This window comes from Salvelinus fontinalis, unplaced genomic scaffold, assembly GCF_029448725.1.
Source record: "Salvelinus fontinalis isolate EN_2023a unplaced genomic scaffold, ASM2944872v1 scaffold_0151, whole genome shotgun sequence".
NCBI lineage: Eukaryota > Metazoa > Chordata > Actinopteri > Salmoniformes > Salmonidae > Salvelinus > Salvelinus fontinalis.
Genome location: NW_026600360.1, coordinates 251632 through 274797, shown reverse-complemented (window position 1 = coordinate 274797; position 23166 = coordinate 251632). Strand labels below are relative to the sequence as shown.

Genomic DNA, 23166 nt, shown 5'->3' with positions numbered 1-23166 from the left:
CTGCTCTACTACTACTACTACTACTACTACTGTTGATGCTACTGCGGCTGCTCTACTACTGGTACTACTACTACTACTACTACTACTGTTGATGCTACTGCGGCTGCTCTACTACTACTACTACTACTACTACTGTTGATGCTACTGCGGCTGCTCTACTACTGGTACTACTACTACTACTACTACTACTACTGTTGATGCTACTGCGGCTGCTCTACTACTACTACTACTACTACTGTTGATGCTACTGCGGCTGCTCTACTACTGGTACTACTACTACTACTACTACTACTACTGTTGATGCTACTGCGGCTGCTCTACTACTACTACTACTACTACTGTTGATGCTACTGCGACTGCTCTACTACTGGTACTGCTACTACTACTGTTGATGCTACTGCGACTGCTCTACTACTCGTACTACTACTACTACTACTACTGTTGATGCTACTGCGGCTGCTCTACTACTGGTACTACTAACTACTTATTTTCGTGCTACTTCTGCTGCTACTACTACTGATACTACTACTGATACTGATATGAATGCTGCTACTACTACTACTTTTTGTGCTACTGCGGCTGCCCTACTACTGGTGCTGTTACTACTAACTACTTATTTTGATGATGATGATGCTACTACTGCTACTACTACTGCCACCGCCATTGCTACTACTACTGCTGCTGCTACTACTGCTACTACTACTACTACTACTATTACCACTATTACTGATACTACTGCTGCTGCTACTATTACTGCTGCTAGTACTGCTGCTGCTACTATTACTGCTGCTAGTACTGCTGCTGCTGCTGTCTACTACTACTGCTGCTACTACTACTACTACTACTGCTGCTGCTAGTACTGCTACTACTGCTGCTGCTAGTACTGCTACTACTGCTGCTGCTAGCACTGCTGCTGCTGCTAGTACTGCTGCTGCTGCTAGTACTGCTGCTAGTACTGCTGCTGCTGCTAGTACTGCTGCTGCTGCTAGTACTGCTACTACTACTGCTGCTACTACTACTGCTGCTACTACTGCTGCTACTACTACTGCTGCTAGTACTGCTGCTGCTGCTAGTACTGCTACTACTACTGCTGCTACTACTACTGCTGCTAGTACTGCTACTACTGCTACTGCTGCTGCTGCTAGTACTGCTGCTGCTGCTAGTACTGCTGCTGCTGCTAGTACTGCTGCTACTATTACTACTGCTGCTACTATTACTACTGCTGCTAGTACTGCTGCTACTATTACTACTGCTGCTACTATTACTACTGCTGCTGCTTTTATTACTGCTGCTGCTAGTACTGCTGCTGCTAGTACTGCTGCTGCTAGTACTACTACTACTACTACTACTACTGCTGCTACTACTGCTACTGCTGCTGCTGCTAGTACTGTTACTGCTGCTGCTGCTACTACTGCTACTGCTGCCTCGTCCCGCTCTCTTCCCTTGCTCTTTGCTCGCTCTTCCCAGTTACTGTTGAGCACTCACTCTGACTGTTTTTGTTAAAAGGCCTATATAAATAATGATTGATTGAGGTTGGTGATGTTGACCACAACTGTTTCAGAATGGATGACCAGGTCATTTCAAATCCCTTCCCATTTCCCTGACCAGACTTTGTGTGTGTCTCTGTTCTCCCCCCTCCAGAGCTCCCAGTATGTGCAGTGTGTGGCAGGCTGCCTCCAGCTGATGCTGAGGGTCAATGAGTACAGGTTTGCCTGGGTGGAGGCTGATGGGGTTAACTGGTGAGTCTCTGAATACTGCTACTACCTATTAATACTACCTTATATCTTTTATTTTATTATTAACAAATGGTGAGCTACTGGATACTATTACTATATCTAATACTATTACTACATCTAATACTATTACTACTAGTCTGGGTACTATTACTACATCTAATACTATTACTATATCTAATACTATTACTACATCGAATACTATTACTACATCTAATACTATTACTACTAGTCTGGGTACTATTACTACATCTAATACTATTACTACATCTAATACTATTACTACATCTAATACTATTACTACATCTAATACTATTACTACATCTAATACTATTACTTCATCTAATACTATTACATCTAATACTATTACTACTAGTCTGGATACTATTACTATATCTAATACTATTACTACATCTAATACTATTACTACATCTAATACTATTACTACATCTAATACTATTACTACATCTAATACTATTACTACATCTAATACTATTACTACATCTAATACTATTACTACATCTAATACTATTACTACATCTAATACTATTACTACATCTAATACTATTACTACTAGTCTGGATACTATTACTACATCTAATACTATTACTACATCTAATACTATTACTACATCTAATACTATTACTACATCTAATACTATTACTACATCTAATACTATTACTACATCTAATACTATTACTACATCTAATACTATTACTACATCTAATACTACATCTAATACTATTACTACATCTAATACTATTACTACATCTATTACTATTACTACATCTATTACTACATCTATTACTACATCTATTACTACATCTAATACTATTACTACATCTAATACTATTACTACATCTAATACTATTACTACATCTAATACTATTACTACATCTAATACTATTACTACATCTAATACTATTACTACATCTAATACTATTACTACATATAATACTATTACTACATCTAATACTAGTACTACATCTAATACTAGTACTACATCTAATACTAGTACTACATTTAATACTAGTACTTCATTTAATACTAGTACTTCATTTAATACTAGTACTTCATTTAATACTAGTACTACGTCTAATACTATTACTACGTCTAATACTAGTACTACGTCTAATACTAGTACTACGTCTAATACTAGTACTACGTCTAATACTACATCTAATACTATTACTACATCTATTACTACATCTAATACTATTACTACATCTAATACTATTACTACATCTAATACTATTACTACATCTATTACTACATCTATTACTACATCTAATACTATTACTACATCTAATACTATTACTACATCTAATACTATTACTACATCTAATACTATTACTACATCTAATACTATTACTACATTTAATACTAGTACTACATTTAATACTAGTACTACATTTAATACTAGTACTTCATTTAATACTAGTACTTCATTTAATACTAGTACTTCATTTAATACTATTACTACGTCTAATACTATTACTACGTCTAATACTAGTACTACGTCTAATACTAGTACTACGTCTAATACTAGTACTACGTCTAATACTAGTACTACGTCTAATACTAGTACTACGTCTAATACTAGTACTACGTCTAATACTAGTACTACGTCTAATACTAGTACTACGTCTAATACTAGTACTACGTCTAATACTAGTACTACGTCTAATACTAGTACTACGTCTAGTACTACGTCTAGTACTACGTCTACTACTAGTACTACGTCTAATACTAGTACTACGTCTAATACTAGTACTACGTCTAATACTAGTACTACGTCTAATACTAGTACTACGTCTAATACTAGTACTACGTCTAATACTATTACTACATCTAATACTATTACTACTAGTCTCTGAATACTAAAGAATGTATTTATCTGTTAGCATTGTTACTATCACTGCATACTGCTATTACTACTACCTTCTATCTGTTAGCCTTACATCATTAGTGTGGTTGGAGTGGTCTGATGCTTTATGCTGCTTGACTACACGATGAAGTTAGCCAAACCACTGCGGTTATTTGTAATCTATAAACTCCATAACCAAAACCATGCAATAAAACCATGATGCACCTTAAAACTACGGTGTCAAGTTGTCTAGGTGTTATAATTATTCCAGCTCTGCCCAAACTTGAAAACGGCTTGCTCAACACGTGAAGGATGCAAAGGGACAAGTCAATTCCTTTTTAGTGTTTATTATGGGTTTGATGCCATTTGTTGAATATGTTGAAACAGTTGATTTGTTGAATAGAGTAGTTGAATGACAGAGGAATAAGGAATAGGGATAGGAATAGGTTGATAACATTAAACAGAGAATAAACATGCATTATTTTACACTAAACAATGCATGACACAGCAACAAAGCATGGCTTTGAATAAAGTAAACGTTTAAACAATTTAATCTAGCATTTCTAGCAATTACTTCTGCAGTCAGAGAATATCCACAACAAAAGAAAACACTCCTACCAGAGTTAAACATGTAAATTGTGCTAAGCACTGGATGCAACATAATTAATAATTCCAAACATTACATACCAGTTGCGTCTTTATGGTTGAACAATGAGCTGTGTGTATGTTGAGGACCAAACATTTTATACCCATGCTTATCTGCCAGGTGCGCATGTAAAAGTAGTCCCTCCAGAAATACTGGCTCAATTTTTTAGTTCCACCCGTGTTTTTTGGGTTATCTGCCCTCTTGAGGCCTGGAGTTCTTTAAAGGAAGAGCTGCCATTGTGCTCATGTTTTGAGTGTTCTGTTTTTTGACGCACAAGTGTGGTTTCCTGTACCACCTGACCCCTGACCCTGTCCTCTCTCCTCCCTCTAGCATCACGGCTGTGCTCAGTAACAAGTGTGGTTTCCTGTACCACCTGACCCCTGACCCTGTCCTCTCTCCTCCCTCTAGCATCACGGCTGTGCTGAGTAACAAGTGTGGTTTCCTGTACCACCTGACCCCTGACCCTGTCCTCTCTCCTCCCTCTAGCATCACGGCTGTGCTGAGTAACAAGTGTGGTTTCCTGTACCACCTGACCCTGGTCTCTCTCCTCTAGCATCACGGCTGTGCTCAGTAACAAGTGTGGTTTCCTGTACCACCTGACCCCTGACCCTGTCCTCTCTCCTCCCTCTAGCATCACGGCTGTGCTGAGTAACAAGTGTGGTTTCCTGTACCACCTGACCCCTGACCCTGTCCTCTCTCCTCTAGCATCACGGCTGTGCTGAGTAACAAGTGTGGTTTCCTGTACCACCTGACCCTGTCCTCTCTCCTCCCTCTAGCATCACGGCTGTGCTCAGTAACAAGTGTGGTTTCCTGTACCACCTGACCCCTGACCCTGTCCTCTCTCCTCCCTCTAGCATCACGGCTGTGCTGAGTAACAAGTGTGGTTTCCTGTACCACCTGACCCTGGTCTCTCTCCTCTAGCATCACGGCTGTGCTCAGTAACAAGTGTGGTTTCCTGTACCACCTGACCCCTGACCCTGTCCTCTCTCCTCCCTCTAGCATCACGGCTGTGCTGAGTAACAAGTGTGGTTTCCTGTACCACCTGACCCCTGACCCTGTCCTCTCTCCTCCCTCTAGCATCACGGCTGTGCTCAGTAACAAGTGTGGTTTCCTGTACCACCTGACCCCTGACCCTGTCCTCTCTCCTCCCTCTAGCATCACGGCTGTGCTGAGTAACAAGTGTGGTTTCCTGTACCACCTGACCCCTGACCCTGTCCTCTCTCCTCTAGCATCACGGCTGTGCTGAGTAACAAGTGTGGTTTCCTGTACCACCTGACCCCTGACCCTGTCCTCTCTCCTCTAGCATCACGGCTGTGCTGAGTAACAAGTGTGGATTCCTGTACCACCTGACCCCTGACCCTGTCCTCTCTCCTCCCTCTAGCATCACGGCTGTGCTCAGTAACAAGTGTGGTTTCCTGTACCACCTGACCCCTGACCCTGTCCTCTCTCCTCCCTCTAGCATCACGGCTGTGCTGAGTAACAAGTGTGGTTTCCTGTACCACCTGACCCCTGACCCTGTCCTCTCTCCTCCCTCTAGCATCACGGCTGTGCTGAGTAACAAGTGTGGTTTCCTGTACCACCTGACCCCTGACCCTGTCCTCTCTCCTCCCTCTAGCATCACGGCTGTGCTCAGTAACAAGTGTGGTTTCCTGTACCACCTGACCCCTGACCCTGTCCTCTCTCCTCTAGCATCACGGCTGTGCTGAGTAACAAGTGTGGTTTCCTGTACCACCTGACCCTGTCCTCTCTCCTCCCTCTAGCATCACGGCTGTGCTCAGTAACAAGTGTGGTTTCCTGTACCACCTGACCCCTGACCCTGTCCTCTCTCCTCCCTCTAGCATCACGGCTGTGCTGAGTAACAAGTGTGGTTTCCTGTACCACCTGACCCCTGACCCTGTCCTCTCTCCTCCCTCTAGCATCACGGCTGTGCTCAGTAACAAGTGTGGTTTCCTGTACCACCTGACCCCTGACCCTGTCCTCTCTCCTCCCTCTAGCATCACGGCTGTGCTGAGTAACAAGTGTGGTTTCCTGTACCACCTGACCCCTGACCCTGTCCTCTCTCCTCTAGCATCACGGCTGTGCTGAGTAACAAGTGTGGTTTCCTGTACCACCTGACCCCTGACCCTGTCCTCTCTCCTCTAGCATCACGGCTGTGCTGAGTAACAAGTGTGGTTTCCTGTACCACCTGACCCCTGACCCTGGTCTCTCTCCTCTAGCATCACGGCTGTGCTCAGTAACAAGTGTGGTTTCCTGTACCACCTGACCCCTGACCCTGTCCTCTCTCCTCCCTCTAGCATCACGGCTGTGCTCAGTAACAAGTGTGGTTTCCTGTACCACCTGACCCCTGACCCTGTCCTCTCTCCTCCCTCTAGCATCACGGCTGTGCTGAGTAACAAGTGTGGTTTCCTGTACCACCTGACCCCTGACCCTGTCCTCTCTCCTCCCTCTAGCATCACGGCTGTGCTGAGTAACAAGTGTGGTTTCCTGTACCACCTGACCCCTGACCCTGTCCTCTCTCCTCTAGCATCACGGCTGTGCTGAGTAACAAGTGTGGTTTCCTGTACCACCTGACCCCTGACCCTGTCCTCTCTCCTCTAGCATCACGGCTGTGCTGAGTAACAAGTGTGGTTTCCTGTACCACCTGACCCTGTCCTCTCTCCTCCCTCTAGCATCACGGCTGTGCTGAGTAACAAGTGTGGTTTCCTGTACCACCTGACCCCTGACCCTGTCCTCTCTCCTCTAGCATCACGGCTGTGCTGAGTAACAAGTGTGGTTTCCTGTACCACCTGACCCCTGACCCTGTCCTCTCTCCTCTAGCATCACGGCTGTGCTGAGTAACAAGTGTGGTTTCCTGTACCACCTGACCCTGTCCTCTCTCCTCCCTCTAGCATCACGGCTGTGCTGAGTAACAAGTGTGGTTTCCAGCTGCAGTACCAGATGGGTTTCTGTGTGTGGCTGCTGGCCTTCAGCTCTCAGCTCTGTGAGCAGCTACGCCGTTACAACGTGGTGCCGGCCCTGTCTGACATCCTGCAGGAGTCTGTCAAGGAGAAGGTCACCCGCATCATACTGGCTGCCTTCAGGGTACGTACTGCTAGTTAGTTATGGTAGGTAGGTAGTTGTCTAGTTATCCCTGTCTGACATCCTGCAGGAGTCTGTCAAGGAGAAGGTCACCCGCATCATACTGGCTGCCTTCAGGGTACGTACTGCTAGTTAGTTATGGTAGGTAGGTAGTTGGTTACAGTAGCTAGTTGTCTAGTTATCCCTGTCTGATATCCTGCAGGAGTCAGATAATGAATTCACCATCCACTGACCATGGCCCCAACACACACATTTAACCACACAATTCAGTCCCATTCAAAATCCTATTTTCCCTAAAAATAGTGGCTCCAGTATCATCACCCTGTTGGTGGCTCCAGTATCATCACCCTGTTGGTGACTCTAGTATCAGCACCCTGTTGGTGGCTCCAGTATCATCACCCTGTTGGTGGCTCCAGTATCATCACCCTGTTGGTGACTCCAGTATCATCACCCTGTTGGTGGCTCCAGTATCATCACCCTGTTGGTGGCTCTAGTATCATCACCCTGTTGGTGGCTCTAGTATCATCACCCTGTTGGTGGCTCCAGTATCATCACCCTGTTGGTGGCTCCAGTATCATCACCCTGTTGTCTGTTGGTGGCTCCAGTATCATCACCCTGTTGTCTGTTGGTGGCTCCAGTATCATCACCCTGTTGGTGGCTCTAGTATCATCACCCTGTTGGTGGCTCCAGTATCATCACCCTGTTGGTGGCTCCAGTATCATCACCCTGTTGGTGGCTCCAGTATCATCACCCTGTTGGTGGCTCCAGTATCATCACCCTGTTGGTGGCTCCAGTATCATCACCCTGTTGGTGACTCCAGTATCATCACCCTGTTGGTGACTCCAGTATCATCACCCTGTTGGGGGCTCCAGTATCATCACCCTGTTGTCTGTTGGTGGCTCCAGTATCATCACCCTGTTGGTGACTCCAGTATCATCACCCTGTTGGTGGCTCCAGTATCATCACCCTGTTGGTGGCTCCAGTATCATCACCCTGTTGTCTGTTGGTGACTCCAGTATCATCACCCTGTTGGTGGCTCCAGTATCATCACCCTGTTGGTGACTCCAGTATCATCACCCTGTTGGTGGCTCCAGTATCATCACCCTGTTGGTGACTCCAGTATCATCACCCTGTTGGTGACTCCAGTATCATCACCCTGTTGGGGGCTCCAGTATCATCACCCTGTTGTCTGTTGGTGGCTCCAGTATCATCACCCTGTTGGTGACTCCAGTATCATCACCCTGTTGGTGGCTCCAGTATCATCACCCTGTTGGTGGCTCCAGTATCATCACCCTGTTGTCTGTTGGTGGCTCCAGTATCATCACCCTGTTGGTGGCTCCAGTATCATCACCCTGTTGGTGGCTCCAGTATCATCACCCTGTTGGTGGCTCCAGTATCATCACCCTGTTGGTGACTCCAGTATCATCACCCTGTTGGTGGCTCCAGTATCATCCCCCTGTTGGTGGCTCCAGTATCATCACCCTGTTGTCTGTTGGTGGCTCCAGTATCATCACCCTGTTGGTGGCTCCAGTATCATCACCCTGTTGGTGGCTCCAGTATCATCACCCTGTTGGTGGCTCCAGTATCATCACCCTGTTGGTGGCTCCAGTATCATCACCCTGTTGGTGACTCCAGTATCATCACCCTGTTGGTGGCTCCAGTATCATCACCCTGTTGGGGGCTCCAGTATCATCACCCTGTTGGGGGCTCCAGTATCATCACCCTGTTGGGGGCTCCAGTATCATCACCCTGTTGGGGGCTCCAGTATCATCACCCTGTTGGGGGCTCCAGTATCATCACCCTGTTGGGTGCTCCAGTATCATCACCCTGTTGGTGGCTCCAGTATCATCACCCTGTTGTCTGTTGGTGGCTCCAGTATCATCACCCTGTTGGTGGCTCCAGTATCATCACCCTGTTGTCTGTTGGTGGCTCCAGTATCATCACCCTGTTGGTGGCTCCAGTATCATCACCCTGTTGGTGGCTCCAGTATCATCACCCTGTTGGTGGCTCCAGTATCATCACCCTGTTGGTGACTCCAGTATCATAACCCTGTTGGTGGCTCCAGTATCATCACCCTGTTGTCTGTTGGTGGCTCCAGTATCATCACCCTGTTGGTGACTCCAGTATCATCACCCTGTTGGTGGCTCCAGTATCATCACCCTGTTGTCTGTTGGTGGCTCCAGTATCATCACCCTGTTGGTGGCTCCAGTATCATCACCCTGTTGGTGGCTCCAGTATCAGCACCTTGTTGTCTGTTGGTGGCTCCAGTATCATCACCCTGTTTGTGGCTCCAGTATCATCACCCTGTTGGTGGCTCCAGTATCATCACCCTGTTGGTGGCTCCAGTATCATCACCCTGTTGGTGGCTCCAGTATCATCACCCTGTTGGTGGCTCCAGTATCAGCACCCTGTTGGTGACTCCAGTATCAGCACCCTGTTGGTGGCTCCAGTATCATCACCCTGTTGGTGACTCCAGTATCATCACCCTGTTGGTGGCTCCAGTATCATCACCCTGTTGGTGGCTCCAGTATCATCACCCTGTTGGTGGCTCCAGTATCATCACCCTGTTGGTGGCTCCAGTATCATCACCCTGTTGCCTGTTGGTGGCTCCAGTATCATCACCCTGTTGGTGGCTCCAGTATCATCACCCTGTTGGTGACTCCAGTATCATCACCCTGTTGGTGCCTCCAGTATCATCACCCTGTTGGTGGCTCTAGTATCATCACCCTGTTGGTGACTCCAGTATCATCACCCTCTTGGTGGCTCCAGTATCATCACCCTGTTGGTGGCTCCAGTATCATCACCCTGTTGGGGGCTCCAGTATCATCACCCTGTTGGGGGCTCCAGTATCATCACCCTGTTGGGGGCTCCAGTATCATCACCCTGTTGGTGGCTCCAGTATCATCACCCTGTTGGTGGCTCCAGTATCATCACCCTGTTGTCTGTTGGTGGCTCCAGGTTCATCACCCTGTTGGTGGCTCCAGTATCATCACCCTGTTGTCTGTTGGTGGCTCCAGGTTCATCACCCTGTTGGTGACTCCAGTATCATCACCCTGTTGGTGGCTCCAGTATCATCACCCTGTTGTCTGTTGGTGGCTCCAGGTTCATCACCCTGTTGGTGGCTCCAGTATCATCACCCTGTTGTCTGTTGGTGGCTCCAGTATCATCACCCTGTTGGTGGCTCCAGTATCATCACCCTGTTGGTGGCTCCAGTATCATCACCCTGTTGGTGGCTCCAGTATCATCACCCTGTTGGTGACTCCAGTATCATAACCCTGTTGGTGGCTCCAGTATCATCACCCTGTTGTCTGTTGGTGGCTCCAGTATCATCACCCTGTTGGTGACTCCAGTATCATCACCCTGTTGGTGACTCCAGTATCATCACCCTGTTGGTGGCTCCAGTATCATCACCCTGTTGGTGGCTCCAGTATCATCACCCTGTTGGTGACTCCAGTATCATCACCCTGTTGGTGACTCCAGTATCATCACCCTGTTGGTGACTCCAGTATCATCACCCTGTTGGTGGCTCCAGTATCAACACCCTGTTGGTGGCTCCAGTATCATCACCCTGTTGTCTGTTGGTGGCTCCAGTATCATCACCCTGTTGGTGGCTCCAGTATCATCACCCTGTTGGTGGCTCCAGTATCATCACCTTGTTGTCTGTTGGTGGCTCCAGTATCATCACCCTGTTGTCTGTTGGTGGCTCCAGTATCATCACCCTGTTGTCTGTTGGTGGCTCCAGTATCATCACCCTGTTGGTGGCTCCAGTATCATCACCCTGTTGGTGGCTCCAGTATCATCACCCTGTTGGTGGCTCCAGTATCATCACCCTGTTGGTGACTCCAGTATCATCACCCTGTTGGTGGCTCCAGTATCATCACCCTGTTGGTGACTCCAGTATCATCACCCTGTTGGTGACTCCAGTATCATCACCCTGTTGGTGGCTCCAGTATCATCACCCTGTTGGTGGCTCCAGTATCATCACCCTGTTGGTGGCTCCAGTATCATCACCCTGTTGGTGGCTCCAGTATCATCACCCTGTTGGTGGCTCCAGTATCATCACCCTGTTGGTGGCTCCAGTATCATCACCCTGTTGTCTGTTGGTGGCTCCAGTATCATCACCCTGTTGGTGTCTCCAGTATCATCACCCTGTTGGTGTCTCCAGTATCATCACCCTGTTGGTGACTCCAGTATCATCACCCTGTTGGTGACTCCAGTATCATCACCCTGTTGGTGACTCCAGTATCATCACCCTGTTGGTGGCTCCAGTATCATCACCCTGTTGGTGGCTCCAGTATCATCACCCTGTTGGTGGCTCCAGTATCATCACCCTGTTGGTGGCTCCAGTATCATCACCCTGTTGGTGGCTCCAGTATCATCACCCTGTTGTCTGTTGGTGGCTCCAGTATCATTACCCTGTTGGTGACTCCAGTATCATCACCCTGTTGTCTGTTGGTGGCTCCAGTATCATCACCCTGTTGGTGGCTCCAGTATCATCACCCTGTTGGTGACTCTAGTATCATCACCCTGATGGTGGCTCCAGTATCATCACCCTGTTGGTGGCTCCAGTATCATCACCCTGTTGGTGACTCCAGTATCATCACCCTGTTGGTGACTCCAGTATCATCACCCTGTTGGTGACTCCAGTATCATCCCCCTGTTGGTGGCTCCAGTATCATCACCCTGTTGGTGGCTCCAGTATCATCACCCTGTTGGTGGCTCCAGTATCATCACCCTGTTGGTGGCTCCAGTATCATCACCCTGTTGGTGGCTCCAGTATCATCACCCTGTTGGTGACTCTAGTATCAGCACCCTGTTGGTGGCTCCAGTATCATCACCCTGTTGTCTGTTGGTGGCTCCAGTATCATCACCCTGTTGGTGGCTCCAGTATCATCACCTTGTTGTCTGTTGGTGGCTCCAGTATCATCACCCTGTTGGTGGCTCCAGTATCATCCCCCTGTTGTCTGTTGGTGACTCTAGTATCATCACCCTGTTGGTGGCTCCAGTATCATCACCCTGTTGGTGGCTCCAGTATCATCACCCTGTTGGTGAATCCTGTATCATCACCCTGTTGGTGACTCCAGTATCATCACCCTGTTGGTGACTCCAGTATCATCACCCTGTTGGTGACTCCAGTATCATCACCCTGTTGGTGACTCTAGTATCATCACCCTGTTGGTGGCTCCAGTATCATCACCCTGTTGGTGGCTCCAGTATCATCACCCTGTTGTCTGTTGGTGGATCCAGTATCATCACCCTGTTGGTGGATCCAGTATCATCACCCTGTTGGTGGCTCCAGTATCATCACCCTGTTGGTGGCTCCAGTATCATCACCCTGTTGGTGGCTCCAGTATCATCACCCTGTTGGTGGCTCCAGTATCATCACCCTGTTGGTGGCTCCAGTATCATCACCCTGTTGGTGGCTCCAGTATCATCACCCTGTTGGTGGCTCCAGTATCATCACCCTGTTGGTGGCTCCAGTATCATCACCCTGTTGGTGGCTCCAGTATCATCACCCTGTTGGTGGCTCCAGTATCATCACCCTGTTGGTGGCTCCAGTATCATCACCCTGTTGGTGGCTCCAGTATCATCACCCTGTTTTCTGTTGGTGACTCCAGTATCATCACCCTGTTGGTGGCTCCAGTATCATCACCCTGTTGTCTGTTGGTGGCTCCAGTATCATCACCCTGTTGGTGGATCCAGTATCATCACCCTGTTGGTGGCTCCAGTATCATCACCCTGTTGGTGGCTCCAGTATCATCACCCTGTTGGTGGCTCCAGTATCATCACCCTGTTTTCTGTTGGTGACTCCAGTATCATCACCCTGTTGGTGGCTCCAGTATCATCACCCTGTTGGTGGATCCAGTATCATCACCCTGTTGGTGGCTCCAGTATCATCACCCTGTTGGTGGCTCCAGTATCATCACCCTGTTGGTGGCTCCAGTATCATCACCCTGTTGGTGGCTCCAGTATCATCACCCTGTTGGTGGCTCCAGTATCATCACCCTGTTGGTGGCTCCAGTATCATCACCCTGTTGGTGGCTCCAGTATCATCACCCTGTTGGTGGCTCCAGTATCATCACCCTGTTGGTGGCTCCAGTATCATCACCCTGTTGGTGGCTCCAGTATCATCACCCTGTTGGTGGCTCCAGTATCATCACCCTGTTGGTGGCTCCAGTATCATCACCCTGTTTTCTGTTGGTGACTCCAGTATCATCACCCTGTTGGTGGCTCCAGTATCATCACCCTGTTGTCTGTTGGTGGCTCCAGTATCATCACCCTCTTGGTGGATCCAGTATCATCACCCTGTTGGTGGCTCCAGTATCATCACCCTGTTGGTGGCTCCAGTATCATCACCCTGTTGGTGGCTCCAGTATCATCACCCTGTTTTCTGTTGGTGACTCCAGTATCATCACCCTGTTGGTGGCTCCAGTATCATCACCCTGTTGGTGGCTCCAGTATCATCACCCTGTTGGTGGCTCCAGTATCATCACCCTGTTGGTGGCTCCAGTATCAACACCCTGTTGGTGGCTCCAGTATCATCACCCTGTTGTCTGTTGGTGGCTCCAGTATCATCACCCTGTTGGTGGCTCCAGTATCATCACCCTGTTGGTGGCTCCAGTATCATCACCCTGTTGGTGGCTCCAGTATCATCACCCTGTTGGTGGCTCCAGTATCATCACCCTGTTGTCTGTTGGTGGCTCCAGTATCATCACCCTGTTGGTGGCTCCAGTATCATCACCCTGTTGGTGGCTCCAGTATCATCACCCTGTTGGTGGCTCCAGTATCATCACCCTGTTGGTGGCTCCAGTATCATCACCCTGTTGTCTGTTGGTGGCTCCAGTATCATCACCCTGTTGGTGGATCCAGTATCATCACCCTGTTGGTGGCTCCAGTATCATCACCCTGTTGGTGGCTCCAGTATCATAACCCTGTTGTCTGTTGGTGGCTCCAGTATCATCACCCTGTTGGTGACTCCAGTATCATCACCCTGTTGGTGACTCCAGTATCATTACCCTGTTGGTGGCTCCAGTATCATCACCCTGTTGGTGGCTCCAGTATCATCACCCTGTTGGTGGCTCCAGTATCATCACCCTGTTGGTGACTCCAGTATCATAACCCTGTTGGTGGCTCCAGTATCATCACCCTGTTGTCTGTTGGTGGCTCCAGTATCATCACCCTGTTGGTGACTCCAGTATCATCACCCTGTTGGTGACTCCAGTATCATCACCCTGTTGGTGGCTCCAGTATCATCACCCTGTTGGTGGCTCCAGTATCATCACCCTGTTGGTGGCTCCAGTATCATCACCCTGTTGGTGGCTCCAGTATCATCACCCTGTTGGTGGCTCCAGTATCATCACCCTGTTGGTGGCTCCAGTATCATCACCCTGTTGGTGGCTCCAGTATCATCACCCTGTTGGTGGCTCCAGTATCATCACCCTGTTGGTGGCTCCAGTATCATCACCCTGTTGGTGGCTCCAGTATCATCACCCTGTTGGTGGCTCCAGTATCATCACCCTGTTGGTGACTCCAGTATCATCACCCTGTTGGTGGCTCCAGTATCATCACCCTGTTGGTGGCTCCAGTATCATCACCCTGTTGGTGGATCCAGTATCATCACCCTGTTGGTGGCTCCAGTATCATCACCCTGTTGTCTGTTGGTGGCTCCAGTATCATCACCCTGTTGGTGGCTCCAGTATCATCACCCTGGTGGTGGCTCTAGTCTGCTCTGGCCATGATACATATTAATATTATTATTCTAGAACCTGTTGGAGAAGTCAGCGGAGAGGGAAACCCATCAGGAGTACGCCCTGGCCATGATCCAGTGTAAGGTTCTGAAGCAGCTGGAGAATCTGGACCAGCAGAAGTATGACGATGAGGATATCACTGAAGACCTCAAGTTCCTGCTGGAGAGGCTTGGGGAGAGCGTTCAGGACCTCAGGTTTGTGACCTCTAACCCAGTTAACACCCAGACAGACTGATACGGTCAACATCGCTCTATATTAAGGGGGTGTTCATAAATTCAATCTGGAGTCCCGGAATGCTCTCGGCGTTTGTAAATTCAATCTGGAGGGCCGGAGTGCTCTCGGCGTTCGTAAATTCAATCTGGAGGGCCGGAGTGCTCTCGGCGTTCGTAAATTCAATCTGGAGTGCCGGAATGCTCTCGGCGTTCGTAAATTCAATCTGGAGGGCCGGAATGCTCTCGGCGTTCGTAAATTCAATCTGGAGGGCCGGAGTGCTCTCGGCGTTCGTAAATTCAATCTGGAGGGCCGGAGTGCTCTCGGCGTTCGTAAATTCAATCTGGAGGGCCGGAGTGCTCTCGGCGTTCGTAAATTCAATCTGGAGGGCCGGAATGCTCTCGGCGTTCGTAAATTCAATCTGGAGGGCCGGAGTGCTCTCGGCGTTCGTAAATTCAATCTGGAGGGCTGGAGTGCTCTCGGCGTTCGTAAATTCAATCTGGAGGGCCGGAATGCTCTCGGCGTTCGTAAATACAATCTGGAGTGCCGGAGTGCTCTCGGCGTTCGTAAATTCAATCTGGAGTGCCGGAATGCTCTCGGCGTTCGTAAATTCAATCTGGAGGGCCGGAATGCTCTCGACGTTCGTAAATTCAATCTGGAGGGCCGGAGTGCTCTCGGCGTTCGTAAATTCAATCTGGAGGGCCGGAGTGCTCTCGGCGTTCGTAAATTCAATCTGGAGGGCCGGAATGCTCTCGGCGTTCGTAAATTCAATCTGGAGTGCCGGAATGCTCTCGGCGTTCGTAAATTCAATCTGGAGGGCCGGAATGCTCTCGACGTTCGTAAATTCAATCTGGAGGGCCGGAGTGCTCTCGGCGTTCGTAAATTCAATCTGGAGGGCCGGAGTGCTCTCGGCGTTCGTAAATTCAATCTGGAGGGCCGGAGTGCTCTCGGCGTTCGTAAATTCAATCTGGAGGGCCGGAATGCTCTCGGCGTTCGTAAATTCAATCTGGAGGGCCGGAGTGCTCTCGGCGTTCGTAAATTCAATCTGGAGGGCCGGAGTGCTCTCGGCGTTCGTAAATTCAATCTGGAGGGCCGGAGTGCTCTCGGCGTTCGTAAATTCAATCTGGAGGGCCGGAGTGCTCTCGGCGTTCGTAAATTCAATCTGGAGGGCCGGAGTGCTCTCGGCGTTCGTAAATTCAATCTGGAGGGCTGGAGTGCTCTCGGCGTTCGTAAATTCAATCTGGAGGGCCGGAGTGCTCTCGGCGTTCGTAAATTCAATCTGGAGGGCCGGAATGCTCTCGGCGTTCGTAAATTCAATCTGGAGGGCTGGAGTGCTCTCGGCGTTCGTAAATTCAATCTGGAGGGCCGGAATGCTCTCGGCGTTCGTAAATTCAATCTGGAGTGCCATAGTGCTCTCGGCGTTCGTAAATTCGTAAAATAGGGTTGATTCGAGTGTTCTCACCTCACAACGGCAGTCAAGCACCCAAGCTACCTGGCTGACGTTGGCTAGCTACTTACAGACACAAATGAGAGCACACCTCACTCTGATCATTTTACTCTCCCTAGCAGAGCTGGTTATCCAGAGTGTTGGTGACTGTAACTGTGCTGCTGTCAACAATTTAATTACACTTTTTTGCCAACGCTAACTGACACCAACAGGTGTTGAACGTTCGTAAATTTGTCAGTTATTCTCCCTCCCTCTCTCTTTCTATCTGTGTCTCTGTTTCTCTCTCCCTCTCTCCCACGGTCTCTCTCCCTCCCCTCTGTTTCTCTCTCCCTCTGTGTGCCCCCTTCTGTGTCTCTGTCTCTCATTCTCTCCCACTGTGTGTGTCTCTCTCCCTCCCACTGTGTGTGTCTCTCTCCCTCCCTCTGTGTGTGTCTCTCTCCCTCCCACTGTGTGTGTCTCTCTCCCTCCCTCTGTGTGTGTCTCTCTCCCTCCCTCTGTGTGTGTCTCTCTCCCTCCCTCTGTGTGTGTCTCTCTCCCTCCCTGTCTCCCTCCTTCCCTCCCTCCCTCTGTCTGTGTCTCTCTCCCTCCCTCTGTCTGTCTCTCTCCCTCCCTCCGTCTGTGTCTCTCATTCTCTCCCACTGTGTGTGTCTCTCTCCCTCCCACTGTGTGTGTCTCTCTCCCTCCCTCTGTGTGTCTCTCTCCCTCTGTCTGTGTCTCTCTCTCCCTCTGTCTGTGTCTCTCCCTCCCTCTGTCTGTGTCTCTCTCCCTCCCTCTGTCTGTGTCTCTCCCTCTGTCTGTGTCTCTCCCTCCCTCTGTCTGTGTCTCTCTCCCTCCCTCTGTCTGTGTCTCTCTCCCTCCCTCTGTCTGTGTCTCTCCCTCTGTCTGTGTCTCCCTCCCTCCCTCTGTCTGTGTCTCTCCCTCCCTCTGTCTGTGTCTCTCCCTCCCTCTGTCTGTGTCTCTCTCCCTCCCTCTGTCTGTGTCTCTCCCTCCCTCTGTCTGTGTCTCTCCCTCCCTCTGTCTGTGTCTCTCCCTCCCTCTGTCTGTGTCTCTCTCCCTCCCTCTGTCTGTGTCTCTCCCTCCCTCCCTCCCTCTGTCTGTGTCTCTCCCTCCCTCCCTCCCTCTGTCTGTGTCTCTCTCCCTCCCTCTGTCTGTGTCTCCCTCCCTCCCTCTGTCTGTGTCTCTCCCTCCCTCTGTCTGTGTCTCTCCCTCCCTCTGTCTGTGTCTCTCTCCCTCCCTCTGTCTGTGTCTCTCTCCCTCCCTCTGTCTGTGTCTCTCCCTCCCTCCGTCTCCCTCCCTCCCTCCCTCCCTCCCTCCCTCTGTCTGTGTCTCTCTCCCTCCCTCTGTCTGTGTCTCTCCCTCCCTCCGTCTCCCTCCCTCCCTCCCTCTGTCTGTGTCTCTCCCTCCCTCCGTCTCCCTCCCTCCCTCCCTCTGTCTGTGTCTCCCTCCCTCCCTCCGTCTGTGTCTCTCTCCCTCCCTCTGTCTGTGTCTCTCTCCCTCCCTCTGTCTGTGTCTCTCCCTCCCTCTGTCTGTGTCTCTCCCTCCCTCGGTCTGTGTCTCTCTCCCTCCCTCTGTCTGTGTCTCTCTCCCTCCCTCCCTCCCTCCCTCCGTCTGTGTCTCTCTCCCTCCCTCTGTGTGTGTCTCTCCCTCTGTCTGTGTCTCTCTCCCTCCCTCTGTCTGTGTCTCTCCCTCCGTCTGTCTGTGTCTCTCTCCCTCCCTCTGTCTGTGTCTCTCCCTCCCTCTGTCTGTGTCCCTCCCTCCCTCTGTCTGTGTCTTTCCCTCCCTCCGTCTGTGTCTCTCTCCCTCCCTCTGTCTGTGTCTCTATCCCTCCCTCTGTCTGTGTCTCTCCCTCCCTCTGTCTGTGTCTCTCTCCCTCCCTCCGTCTGTGTCTCTCCCTCCCTCTGTCTGTGTCTCTCTCCCTCCCTCCGTCTGTGTCTCTCCCTCCCTCTGTCTGTGTCTCTCCCTCCCTCTGTCTGTGTCTCTCTCCCTCCCTCCGTCTGTGTCTCTATCCCTCCCTCTGTCTGTGTCTCCCTCCCTCCCTCTGTCTGTGTCTCCCTCCCTCCCTCTGTCTGTGTCTCTCTCCCTCCCTCTGTCTGTGTCTCTCTCCCTCCCTCTGTCTGTGTCTCTCCCTCCCTCTGTCTGTGTCTCTCTCCCTCCCTCTGTCTGTGTCTCTCTCCCTCCCTCTGTCTGTGTCTCCCTCCCTCCCTCCCTCCCTCCGTCTGTGTCTCTCCCTCCCTCTGTCTGTGTCTCTATCCCTCCCTCCGTCTGTGTCTCTCCCTCCCTCCGTCTCCCTCCCTCCGTCTGTGTCTCTCTCCCTCCCTCTGTGTGTGTCTCTCCCTCTGTCTGTGTCTCTCCCTCCCTCTGTCTGTGTCTCTCTCCCTCCCTCTGTCTCTCTCCCTCCGTCTGTCTGTGTCTCTCCCTCTGTCTGTGTCTCTCCCTCCCTCTGTCTGTGTCTCTCCCTCCCTCTGTCTGTGTCTCTCTCCCTCCCTCTGTCTCTCTCCCTCCCTCTGTCTGTGTCTCTCCCTCTGTCTGTGTCTCTCCCTCCCTCTGTCTGTGTCTCTCTCCCTCCCTCTGTCTCTCTCCCTCCCTCTGTCTCTCTCCCTCCGTCTGTCTGTGTCCCTCTCCCTCCCTCGGTCTGTGTCTCTCTCCCTCCCTCTGTCTGTGTCTCTCTCCCTCCCTCTGTCTGTGTCTCTCTCCCTCCCTCTGTCTGTGTCTCTCCCTCCCTCTGTCTGTGTCCCTCCCTCCCTCTGTCTGTGTCTCTCCCTCCCTCCGTCTGTGTCTCTCCCTCCCTCTGTCTGTGTCTCTATCCCTCCCTCTGTCTGTGTCTCTCCCTCCCTCTGTCTGTGTCTCTCTCCCTCCCTCCGTCTGTGTCTCTCCCTCCCTCTGTCTGTGTCTCTATCCCTCCCTCTGTCTGTGTCTCTCTCCCTCCCTCTGTCTGTGTCTCTATCCCTCCCTCTGTCTGTGTCTCTCTCCCTCCCTCCGTCTGTGTCTCTCCCTCCCTCCGTCTGTGTCTCTATCCCTCCCTCTGTCTGTGTCTCTATCCCTCCCTCTGTCTGTGTCTCCCTCCCTCCCTCTGTCTGTGTCTCTATCCCTCCCTCTGTCTGTGTCTCCCTCCCTCCCTCTGTCTGTGTCTCCCTCCCTCCCTCTGTCTGTGTCTCTCTCCCTCCCTCTGTCTGTGTCTCTCTCCCTCCCTCTGTCTGTGTCTCTCCCTCCCTCTGTCTGTGTCTCTCTCCCTCCCTCTGTCTGTGTCTCTCTCCCTCCCTCTGTCTGTGTCTCCCTCCCTCCCTCCGTCTGTGTCTCTCCCTCCCTCTGTCTGTGTCTCTATCCCTCCCTCCGTCTGTGTCTCTCCCTCCCTCCGTCTCCCTCCCTCCGTCTGTGTCTCTCTCCCTCCCTCTGTGTGTGTCTCTCCCTCTGTCTGTGTCTCTCCCTCCCTCTGTCTGTGTCTCTCCCTCCCTCTGTCTGTGTCTCTCTCCCTCCCTCTGTCTCTCTCCCTCCGTCTGTCTGTGTCTCTCCCTCTGTCTGTGTCTCTCCCTCCCTCTGTCTGTGTCTCTCCCTCCCTCTGTCTGTGTCTCTCCCTCCCTCTGTCTCTCTCCCTCCCTCTGTCTCTCTCCCTCCCTCTGTCTGTGTCTCTCCCTCTGTCTGTGTCTCTCCCTCCCTCTGTCTGTGTCTCTCTCCCTCCCTCTGTCTCTCTCCCTCCGTCTGTCTGTGTCTCTCTCCCTCCCTCGGTCTGTGTCTCTCTCCCTCCCTCTGTCTGTGTCTCTCTCCCTCCCTCTGTCTGTGTCTCTCCCTCCCTCTGTCTGTGTCTCTCCCTCCCTCTGTCTGTGTCTCTATCCCTCCCTCTGTCTGTGTCTCTATCCCTCCCTCTGTCTGTGTCTCTCCCTCCCTCTGTCTGTGTCTCTCTCCCTCCCTCCGTCTGTGTCTCTCCCTCCCTCTGTCTGTGTCTCTATCCCTCCCTCTGTCTGTGTCTCTCTCCCTCCCTCTGTCTGTGTCTCTATCCCTCCCTCTGTCTGTGTCTCTCTCCCTCCCTCTGTCTGTGTCTCTCCCTCCCTCCGTCTGTGTCTCTATCCCTCCCTCTGTCTGTGTCTCTATCCCTCCCTCTGTCTGTGTCTCCCTCCCTCCCTCTGTCTGTGTCTCTATCCCTCCCTCTGTGTCTCCCTCCCTCCCTCCCTCCCTCTGTCTGTGTCTCTCTCCCTCCCTCTGTCTGTGTCTCTCTCCCTCCCTCCGTCTCCCTCCCTCCCTCCCTCTGTCTGTGTCTCTCCCTCCCTCCGTCTCCCTCCCTCCCTCCCTCTGTCTGTGTCTCCCTCCCTCCCTCCGTCTGTGTCTCTCTCCCTCCCTCTGTCTGTGTCTCTCTCCCTCCCTCTGTCTGTGTCTCTCCCTCCCTCGGTCTGTGTCTCTCTCCCTCCCTCTGTCTGTGTCTCTCTCCCTCCCTCCCTCCCTCCCTCCGTCTGTGTCTCTCTCCCTCCCTCTGTGTGTGTCTCTCCCTCTGTCTGTGTCTCTCTCCCTCCCTCTGTCTGTGTCTCTCCCTCCGTCTGTCTGTGTCTCTCTCCCTCCCTCGGTCTGTGTCTCTCTCCCTCCCTCTGTCTGTGTCTCTCCCTCCCTCTGTCTGTGTCCCTCCCTCCCTCTGTCTGTGTCTCTCCCTCCCTCTGTCTGTGTCCCTCCCTCCCTCTGTCTGTGTCTCTCCCTCCCTCCGTCTGTGTCTCTCCCTCCCTCTGTCTGTGTCTCTATCCCTCCCTCTGTCTGTGTCTCTCCCTCCCTCTGTCTGTGTCTCTCTCCCTCCCTCCGTCTGTGTCTCTCCCTCCCTCTGTCTGTGTCTCTCTCCCTCCCTCTGTCTGTGTCTCTCTCCCTCCCTCTGTCTGTGTCTCTATCCCTCCCTCTGTCTGTGTCTCTCTCCCTCCCTCTGTCTGTGTCTCTATCCCTCCCTCTGTCTGTGTCTCTCTCCCTCCCTCCGTCTGTCTCTCTCCCTCCCTCCGTCTGTGTCTCTCCCTCCCTCTGTCTGTGTCTCTATCCCTCCCTCTGTCTGTGTCTCTCTCCCTCCCTCTGTCTGTGTCTCTATCCCTCCCTCTGTCTGTGTCTCTCTCCCTCCCTCCGTCTGTGTCTCTCCCTCCCTCCGTCTGTGTCTCTATCCCTCCCTCTGTTTGTGTCTCTATCCCTCCCTCTGTCTGTGTCTCTATCCCTCCCTCTGTCTGTGTCTCCCTCCCTCCCTCTGTCTGTGTCTCCCTCCCTCCCTCTGTCTGTGTCTCTATCCCTCCCTCCGTCTGTCTGTGTCTCTCCCTCCCTCCGTCTGTGTCTCTATCCCTCCCTCTGTCTGTGTCTCTATCCCTCCCTCCCTCTGTCTGTGTCTCTCCCTCCCTCCGTCTGTGTCTCTATCCCTCCCTCTGTCTGTGTCTCTCTCCCTCCCTCTGTCTGTGTCTCCCTCCCTCCCTCTGTCTGTGTCTCTATCCCTCCTTCTGTCTGTGTCTCTCTCCCTCCCTCCGTCTGTGTCTCTCCCTCCCTCCGTCTGTGTCTCTATCCCTCCCTCTGTCTGTGTCTCTATCCCTCCCTCTGTCTGTGTCTCCCTCCCTCCCTCTGTCTGTGTCTCTATCCCTCCCTCTGTCTGTGTCTCCCTCCCTCCCTCTGTCTGTGTCTCCCTCCCTCCCTCTGTCTGTGTCTCCCTCCCTCTGTCTGTCTGCGCTCTCTCCCTCCCTCTGTCTGTGTCTCTCTCCCTCCCTCTGTCTGTGTCTCTCCCTCCCTCTGTCTGTGTCTCTCTCCCTCCCTCTGTCTGTGTCTCTCTCCCTCCCTCTGTCTGTGTCTCCCTCCCTCCCTCCCTCCCTCCGTCTGTGTCTCTCCCTCCCTCTGTCTGTGTCTCTATCCCTCCCTCCGTCTGTGTCTCTCCCTCCCTCCGTCTCCCTCCCTCCGTCTGTGTCTCTCTCCCTCCCTCTGTGTGTGTCTTTCCCTCTGTCTGTGTCTCTCCCTCCCTCTGTCTGTGTCTCTCTCCCTCCCTCTGTCTCTCTCCCTCCGTCTGTCTGTGTCTCTCCCTCTGTCTGTGTCTCTCCCTCCCTCTGTCTGTGTCTCTCCCTCCCTCTGTCTGTGTCTCTCTCCCTCCCTCTGTCTCTCTCCCTCCCTCTGTCTGTGTCTCTCCCTCTGTCTGTGTCTCTCCCTCCCTCTGTCTGTGTCTCTCTCCCTCCCTCTGTCTCTCTCCCTCCGTCTGTCTGTGTCCCTCTCCCTCCCTCGGTCTGTGTCTCTCTCCCTCCCTCTGTCTGTGTCTCTCTCCCTCCCTCTGTCTGTGTCTCTCCCTCCCTCTGTCTGTGTCCCTCCCTCCCTCTGTCTGTGTCTCTCCCTCCCTCCGTCTGTGTCTCTCCCTCCCTCTGTCTGTGTCTCTATCCCTCCCTCTGTCTGTGTCTCTCCCTCCCTCTGTCTGTGTCTCTCTCCCTCCCTCCGTCTGTGTCTCTCCCTCCCTCTGT

At 51.5% G+C, this 23166-nt stretch overlaps 1 protein-coding gene across 1 annotated transcript in view; it reads left to right on the top strand.

Moving 5' to 3' along the window:
- Window positions 1–23166, top strand: part of LOC129843512 (V-type proton ATPase subunit H-like) — a 111333-nt gene that overhangs the window by 55951 nt on the left and 32216 nt on the right. The window contains exons 8-10 of the mRNA XM_055912272.1: window positions 1642–1739; window positions 7135–7327; window positions 15088–15266. Of these exons, the coding sequence (XP_055768247.1) occupies window positions 1642–1739; window positions 7135–7327; window positions 15088–15266 (470 nt within the window). The remainder of the gene's footprint in view (window positions 1–1641; window positions 1740–7134; window positions 7328–15087; window positions 15267–23166) is intronic.